This window comes from Rhododendron vialii, chromosome 9a (assembly GCF_030253575.1).
Source record: "Rhododendron vialii isolate Sample 1 chromosome 9a, ASM3025357v1".
Lineage (NCBI taxonomy): Eukaryota > Viridiplantae > Streptophyta > Magnoliopsida > Ericales > Ericaceae > Rhododendron > Rhododendron vialii.
Window position 1 is genome coordinate 13165638 of NC_080565.1, and position 9326 is coordinate 13174963.

General features: G+C 37.1%; 1 protein-coding gene across 1 annotated transcript; it reads right to left on the reverse strand.

Annotated features, from left to right (window-relative positions):
• Positions 1-901: 901 nt before the first annotated feature.
• Positions 902-1997, reverse strand: LOC131300577 (uncharacterized). Its single transcript, XM_058326487.1, has 3 exons — positions 1856-1997; positions 1475-1762; positions 902-1401 (listed from the first exon to the last, which is right to left on the reverse strand). The coding sequence occupies exons 2-3, from the start codon at positions 1733-1735 to the stop codon at positions 955-957; spliced, it is 708 nt and encodes a 235-aa protein (XP_058182470.1). The 5' UTR covers positions 1736-1762; positions 1856-1997; the 3' UTR covers positions 902-954.
• Positions 1998-9326: the final 7329 nt, after the last annotated feature.

Below are 9326 nucleotides of genomic sequence, written 5' to 3' on the forward strand. Positions count from 1 at the left end.
GATGGTTATACATTCAAGGAATTTGAACAAGCACAGAGAAATATCAAACACAGAGAAAGCTATATTTGTTTACGTTCAGTACTGTTGAATTCACATTAAGCTAAAGGTTGCAAACTATTCACGTGCGAAGCACGCGCATCCTTACTAGTATATTTAAATTAAGGAAAATCAAATATTCATCGTAAAACTAACCCCTACTTATCTTCTAGTGTGAGACCCCATTCCAAGGATCTCACATCGGTGGGAATTGGGAAAATATTCTGAAAGCCTCCACTAGCTATCGTATAACTTGAGGTTAACTTTTTGAGCCACGTGGTTAGACAAATGGTTAGCAGGTTAGCTGGGGCGGGTCGTTACAGTTGGTATCAAAGCACAACCCTGGTTTACATGGTGGGGACCACCTCTAGAATTTGGTACGAGCACATTAATTGTGCTGTACAGAGCTAAGTGCCACACCATGACCACCAAGAGAAGGTTGTTGGGCCCATGCAACGAGGACGTTGCATCATAAGGTGGGGAGATTGTGAGACACCATTCCAAGGATCCCACATTAGTGGGAATTGGGAAAATATTGTGAAATTTAAACAGTCTCGACCAGCTACTGTATATCTTGAGATTATCTTTTTGAGCCACATGGTTAGGCGAATAGTTAGCAGGTTAGCTGGGGCGAGTCGTTACATCTAGTCCATGACATCATCATGGGTTATTTTCATCATATAATTGCTTGAAAGCCCTATTATGCCCTTACTAATTAATTGCATCTCTCCCTCTCTCTCTCGCTCATTAACTATATTTACCATATACGATAAATTTACTATGAAAAGCAAAATACAGGAATTATGATAAATTATTTGTAACAAAAATATGATAGACTCTAAGGAATTAATAAGGGAGTTGTAATTAATTAATGACATCGCAAGGGACATTTTATTAGCTTATATGATAAATTTAAATTTACCATAAACTCACAAAAAAATATAGATTTAGACCTCTGCCTATGTCTTCTTGGTTAGGCATCTGAGGTGCAATACCCATATTAGTGACTTTGTCGACTTGGGATAATAGTGCCAGCAGAGTACTGTTTTGATCAAGGCCTATTGAATTAGGCACTTGATTGCTCTCTGATGCAATTGGCATTTCATGTACCAATTCTAGTAGAACATTGTCTCGTCCAAGGCATGCATTAATAGGCACTTGGTTACTTGGAGTGCAAACAGATTCCTCAATGCTTTGAAGGGAAGGATTAGAAGCAGTTGTATCTCCAAATTCAAAGAGTTCAATTTCCTTATCTGTGGTGTCATCCTTCCCTGTTGACAAGGAGGCCTTCTGAACTTTTGAAGACTTCGAGGTATCTTCTTCTTCTTCTACAAAAGCATCAACAATCTTTGTTCTCTTTGCTTTCTGAAACAGAGAAATATAAATAATGAGAGAATACCATGAAAACATAAAAATGGAGAAACAGCAGCATACATACTTTAGATTGCTTCACGCTAAACAAGTCAGCCAATTTCTCATATTGAGGTTCCTCTATAGGAGCTAAAATCCTGACATATGTAGCCTTACTTTTAGGCCTCTCTGAAATAATGTTCTTGGAAGCATTTTGAACTAAGCCAGTCGAAATGGCTTTCAAAGATCTTTTCCTTACCCTTGGTTCCGCTACCAGGGCCATCTTTCCCTTTTCTCTTTTTCTTTGCTTCAATAGGAACTGAGGATAAAGGAGTGGCATCTTTTGCATGAGGGATTATAGATTTATAAGGGTCATCTGGTAGTCGAATAGAATCATCTGAGCAAGAAAACCATATTAGAAATAATAAGTTTAATGACATATTCAGGTATTACTACAACTTGAAGTTACTTGCTTTGTCTTGAAGGGATTTATACTCTGGGTCGAGTCTGTACAGACAATCATGAACAAAGGAGCCAAAATAAATGGCTTTCATAATAGACCACCAGTTATCAAAAGTAGCAGAAGTCCCAATGTTGGTTTTAAACTCCTGAAGTTTAAAGTCTTTCACACGATGATGGAAATTGTTGACCATTGATAAGCACCCAATAATGCATATTCTTGGTGCTTAAGTCCTCTAGTATGTTGTGTTTGTACATATATGTTGTCGTTTTTATGCGATATTGCACGTAAGGTTTGTTTGAGGATGTTTCAGGTAAAACGTGCTAATAAGGCGTGTTTGAGCGCCAAGGGATGTATCGGGGTGCAGCCAAGTGTCCAAGTGCCTGTCGGTACCCATTTCTCTGCTAGCGGAACCTAAAGGTACCTCAAGAAGCCCCGGAGGCCACTCGGTGGTCAAGAATGGCGAGGGGCGTGCCAAAGCTTAGCAAGCAATGCAAATGCATCGAGGATGGCCCTCGAGGGTATCCAAGAGACCAAGGCCACATGGCACACCTCCGTCAAGTCCCGTTGATTGAGTCTCGAAGTATCAGATGGCCGTCGGGACATCACAAGAGCTCAAAGGCCAAGCTGCCATGTTTTGCAGTTTTGTAGACAATGGTACCGGTACCTCAAAAATAAGGTACCGGTACCATTGTGCTGATATGGAGAACAGTTGAGTTGGTACCAATACCTCATTTTTGAGGTACCGGACCAATGCCCTTCGACCAACACTTTTTTGCTGAATTTTTCAACCTTCTATAGATGGAAAGTTTCTACTTCTAGTATGTTTTTGGGATATTTTGGGGGCCTTTTTGTCCATTGTAAGGATGATTTTTTAAGCCCTATAAATAGGCTTGTATGCCATTTATGGAAAGGATGGCCATTAGTTAATTTTTAGGCCTAAGTTTCTTTCTTGCTTTCCTAGGAACTCCATTGTTGTTCTTAAGCTTTTCAAGTTATTTCCTTCAAGAACTCAAGTAAGTTTAAGTGTTTTGATGTTTTCTCATGTATTAATGTTGTAGCTACTTATTAGATCTTCTCATAAATCTAGTTTATTTTCGTTTTCATCGGTGAATCATGTTTTCCATGCTTAACTCTTTTTCTAGTCTTTTTGCTATGTGTGAGTAGGATATAGGTTTGGTCATGGGGTGAGGTTCACTCTATGATTTAGTTGTTCAAATGGTTTCTCTTAACCTTTAGCTTAATTTCAAGGTTTTTGAATGAATTAAACCCATGATGTCTAGTTTTGATCATGGGGTTGGTGGCTTCTTTGATCAATGAAGTTTATCGTCTTGTGCTACGAGCTTGATAATCCTATGCGTGCGAACGATTCTTTTTCGTCTCTCACTTGTGTTAAATGAGTTCAATTTGAATGAGAGCCTTGAGTTAAGTTATAAGTAGTCTTCAGCTTTTAATTCTTCTAGTGGAATTCGGACGGTTTCGGTCCACTCTTGAGTTAGATGAAGAAACCGTTTGATGGCTAAGTTGTGGGTAAATCAATCTCTTTGACTTGACCATCTCTAATCTAGTTTAATTCAAAGTTTAAATTTCATCATTCAAATCGAATACCAAAGTTGGCCGCTTGAACGCCACAACTCTCTACGCAACATCGAATCCGAATTCGCTTAAGAAGATTTCTCTGTGGGAACGATTCTGGTCTTACCGGTTATTATGCTTTCAACGACCTAGCCCTACGCTTGGGGTGTAAACCTTTCTAAGAGGTTAGGTTGCGGCGAAGCAACCATAAAAGTAATCATTCTTGCATCCTTCAATTTCATTGACAGCCTATCTGAGGCCATCTCAACAATTTCTGGATGAACAAAAGGCATAGGAATACCTTGAATTAATCCAGATTGTCTGGCAAACTGACATGGGGAATATCTTTCAAAGCTGCAATTACCAAAAGGAGTATTGTTCAGGGCAAAGCCATCAGGAATGTGCCTGGGAATGAGGACACTAGCCCAAAACAATTGTTTCTCCTCTAAAGCTTTTGCCACATTATTGGAAGAAGAAGAGGGAGTATCCTTGAAATATTGCCTTACCCCTTGAGAAGCATATTCAAATCTATTAAAGGGATAAAATGTAGGCCAATTGTCCTTATCTTCATAGAGAAATTTGAAATATCTCTGGAAAGATGTTTCTTCCCTATGGGTTATGAAACCTAAAAGGTACTCAGCGTAACTACGGCAAACAGTTCGATCTTCGTCTGGTCTAAGAGGCTTTGCTGATTTAGGTTTAATCTGAGGAAAATAGGCGTATAACCATGCCTAAAAAATCCAAAAGGGGCCACCACAAGAGTCCACTATTATCTTATCAACAAAATTATACAGTCCTTTGTATAAAGCTCCAAGAACGAATGGAGCTAGGGTTAATTTCTTACCTTGGGCCAAGCAGATTGCTGGGTTAAAGTATTCCTTAGTAACCCTAAGACCAGGGACTGCCAAAAGAAATTTGCAAATCCAGAATAGGTAAAATGCTATTTTCTCATGAAAAGAAGGTGCAAATGATTTTTTTCAAACAATGTAGCTTTAACCACTGTGAAAAACTCACTCCTTTGACTGGAATAATAAATGGAAGGTCATAAGGATCAGGAGTACATAAAGCATTCACTTCAAGGCCTAATGTAGGGAGGCCTCTAGGCAAAATTAACAATATCCAAAATGGTGGGAGATATTAGTCCACTAGGCAAAATTAAAGCATTAGAGGATTTTGACCAAAAGCAAGCTGCAACTGCTAGTAGATAAGGGTTAATTTCCAAAGGAAACTGAGAATACTTGATAGTTTCACAAATTCCCATTTGTTTCCAGTCCTCATAGATGTATTTAGTTGTCATATCCATTCTTTCCAATTTGGTTCAACGGAAGAAGACCAAGAACAAACGTATGAATTCTTATCTCATCCTAACCATTCAAGAAATGGTCGTTGAAGGAGAAGGGGATCACGTTCTGCTACAGGATAAGTGGTCAGGACTTCATCCGGAATAGCTGAATCAAAAATAGGCCCTAGAGTATAATTTGAACTAACATTCTTGTTATGAACAAAAACCTAGGAATTCCGACTCGCCGATTCACGAAAAGATTCTGGGAAGCGCGGAACGTCAGCCGTCTCTGGCGTAGTATGTGAAGTATCAACGAGAACTTTAAGAACTTTCGACTTTGCTTTGGGAGCCATAGTTAAGCAATCGAAGCTTGGCGTTGGAATTTTGTGCCCTAGTTTTTAAAGTGCTCCGCTTTATATAGGCGGTGAATACTAAGAGATATATTTACCAAAGTTAATTCTTAACTCAGGTAAATAGGGGGCATTGTTTACACCATAATTTAGCAAATTGGCCACTGTTAATTGATTGGGTCGAATAGCGACTCGTGGTAACAACGAGTTGACTAGTTTAGCTATATTTTAGCATGGCAGAGAACTAAATGGACTAATCGACTGGTCGAGAATGTATATTTTAGTTGGGGACACATGGTGAGTGACCAAGGAATAAGTGAAGCATATCTAGGTCATGGCTGAGGCGGTTGAAGAAGGCAGTTGAAGATGGAGTTCACGTTTGATAACAGTGATAGATGGATGGGATTCGTAAGGAGATAGGATTAGGATTGGGATTGGTAATGAGAAGGGATTGTTAATGAGAAGGGATTGATAATGAGTATGTTTTTTTGGGATGGGATTAGATGATGGGATTATTATTATCATGTTTGTTTGAGATGAGATTAGATGATGGGATTAGTAATGAGAATGGATTAGTAATGAGAATGGGTTGGGATGAGACTACGAATACCAAGTTCCACGGGGTATTGCTAATACCTCCTAAAGGCCAGATTGGACATCCCAACGGACTAATAGTCCAGACCTTTTTTTGTTACCAAACAGAGTATTAATAGTCCCATGGGATTAATACTCCAATCCCAGCCCCCAAACCCGTTATCAAACGGGGCCTAAGAGACATTACGTCAGATCAACTACCTCACTCAAAACGTGGAAAAAGATGAGGAAGAGCAAGAGAAATAACAGATTGATTCAAATTAAGGAGGAAACTACTACAAGTTTGAATTTCAAGTCAAGGTGACAGCCTATAAATACAAGAATCGAAGACGTTTAGAACCCCCACTCAATCGCTCGCCCAAAGGCTTCTACTTTTAATCTATACTTTACTTTTCTTGCACTAGGAGCAGCTTGTAATCGCCCATTCGACTGTGTCTTCACTGTCGATAGACTTCTATCTTGAAATTTAATAAAGTCCATTTATTCTATCTTCCATTCACTTCACTAAGTTTGCTTCTAGAGAAGTCCTGAAATACGACAAGGAACCAAACTCCACCACCAAAAACATCCACATTCCAGCACTCAAAAGATTTCTCTGTCGATCATTGACATCAAGTGAAACAAACGGTAAACAGTACTGTACTTTATTTTCGTATTAATATAACTGGGATGATCTAGCTTGTCAAAAATATATTAATATCGCACAAAAGTTCTAATGTAGCCATTAAGTTAAAAAATTAAATTATCCAAAAAGTTGAAAACTTAGCGTTATATGTGAAATATCAACAACCAAAAACTAGATATTACTAGACAAATAATTTAGGTATAAATCATTAGAGTTCCATTTACCATATGAGATTTTGCAAAACCAAAGAAACTATTTTTTCGTAATGTTGAGAAATTGTTAGCTCGATCAAGACTGAACGAACCAAACAGCTCGAGCTCGGCTCAACTTTTGGTTTGTTCAAACTCGTTTATAAAAAAAATATAAGCCAAGCTTAATCACGTTTTTTCGTTTGTTTATGAATTCAAGCCAAGTTTGAGCATATGAGTGTTTAGCTCAATAGACCTGTGAACAAAGAGGTCATTCCGTAAATAGTAAAAATATAGGGGTAGATTAATAATTATCCCAAAATATGAGAGATGAAAATTTAGGACTACATTAAATCCTTTATAAATCTTCCATGGAGCAATTCAAAGAGTTTACTGAGAAAATTTGAAGCTGCTATCACGTTTTTCTAGCTAGGGTTTTATTGTTTTGAATTAGCCCATTTCATCTTGTAACTTAATGAGTTTAAGCTCAAGTTTGAAAACTCGAAACTTCACAAGCTAAACTCATGCTTGGAAGCTCGAGATTGACTTGCATATTTCACGAGCCAAACCAAGCTTATCATGAACACAAAACATCAAGCTCAAGCCAAGTTTGAACAATTAGTCTCAAAAAGTTCTCAAACTTGAGCCAAAACTTAAACACATGTAACATGGAGTCAAGCCAAGCCTAAACAATACTGTGCTTGGCTTGTTTGGCTCGATTAACACCCCTAGGCATAATCAAAATTGAAAAACCAAAACTTGCCATATCACTTTTTCAAACTACAAAAAATTAAATATTGTGAACATAGAAAATAGTTTGTCTAAAAATAGATAATAAAAACTACTCCCTCCGTCCCTTATTTTGTGTCCAGTATTTCATTTTGGGCTGTCCCTTAATAAGTGTCCATTTTGTAAAGTTAGGGGGGTAAAAGTTGGTGCATTGTCTATTTTGTCCCTAAAAGTAGATTTCATTTTAAAAAGTTAGTGAGTAAAAGTGTAATGATGATGGGTAAGTAGAGAAAGTGGAGGAAAAAGTTGATGTGAAATGTGTAATGATAATGTCTTTTTAATAAGTTGAAGTTACGAAACAGGACACTTAAAAAGAGACGGAGGGAGTATTTATTAGAAATAAAAAATAGTTTTTTGAAATATTTAAAAAACACTGTTTTTTTTATAACTACAGTTTTTGTAAAAAAAAAATTTATATAAGAAAAGGTTTTGAAAAAAAAACTGTTTTTGAAAACAAAACTGTTTTTTGTATAAAAACTATTTTTGAAAAATAATTAAAAAAGATTTTTTGGGGAGTAAAATATATTTTTGAGAGAGAGAGAGAACGTTTTTGTGTAATGATGGATGTATTTGATAGAGAAATTGTGAGGTCAACTAAATTTGGGTGTTGGCAAAAAGATTGCTAGTTTTGATTATCCAAAATTCAAAATTTGATTATTTCTAAAGGGGTTGCTAAATTTGATTATATTATTGTGAGCCATATTTGCACCAACATTGTTAAATTTAGAAACCTATTACTTTTAATTATGCCATTGTGGATGCCCTTATAGGATAGAAAGGAAAGGAAAAACCCTAAAGGAAAGAACACCTACATGCAGGTGAAGAGATTCGAACTCTTGATCTCCTAGTGAGATACAAGAGTCCTGATTAACTGAACTAGTCTCAGCAGTTGGATAAACGTAGCCAAAAGTTGAGTGTAAAAACTGAGAAAAATCACCAATTGACCTTTGAAAAATACCTGTTTAAACTTAGCATTAATTTATGTGGATGAAGTCAAGTTTTAATAGTGGAAAATGCTAGAAACACATCAATGTGTCACACTTCAACCACACTTTTCTTACATGCATTAGTGAGAATTACACAATAAATGTTAGGGACCCGTTAGGGACCCACATGTATATGAAAGGGTTGTAATTGAGGTGTGACAAATTGATGTGCCCCTAGCATTTTCGTTCAATAATCTGAATAAGTTGTTGATCGAAATTAAAAGTAGAAAAAATTATGAATGTTTTATGAAATTGACGTCATCTCGTCCCACTCAGGAGCATAAACTAGCCATAACTCATGGTATGAATTCCTCATGGGGGTTGCAAAAAAGAAAATGAAACGATTAAGCATTTACCGATATCTGAATGAGTTGATTTCTTACGGAAATCCTTAAAAACACGTTTTAAACAACTTGAATGACTCGGATTATTTGTGTGGAACATCTAAAATGGGTCCTACAAAAAACTTGTGTTAAAACTTGTGTCAAATTTTGTGTGATGGGAACCGGTCCTTTATTCTTCAACTATGTATAGAACGGGGAAGGGTCCTATCCATTTCATACTATCCAGTCCTGTCCAATTTCGATTTTGTTGGTCCCGCCTTGGACCCGCAACAATTAGTGGATCCGTTTATTTTCTATAGCTCGTCAAGACCTTCTACTATGCAAAAAATCATATTCGTCGGTTGCCAATTCACATCTCATCTAAACATATTTATCTTTAAACAAATGGGTTTGATCCAAAGTGATAAGTGCACGTATTCAAAAAAAAAAGTGTAACGCCCCGAATTTTGGGAACGTTAAATAGGACAATTTTATTGAATATTAAAAGGAGTCTGGCTCAATATTACAACATAAATTTCAAAAGAGTACTTCTAATCAACAAAGAAGGCGTAGCTAGGGTTCCTATCTGCTGTTCCGCTTCCTCTTCCATTCGGGCCGGCTCTTCGGCACCAAATGCTTCCAAGGTATAAAGTTCACCATGTTCATCTATGAGATTTGACACATTATACCGGCATTACCACCAATATAATATGTTAGGGTCACCAAAGGTAACACCGTGAGCTACGAAGGTTCAATAGAATAACACAT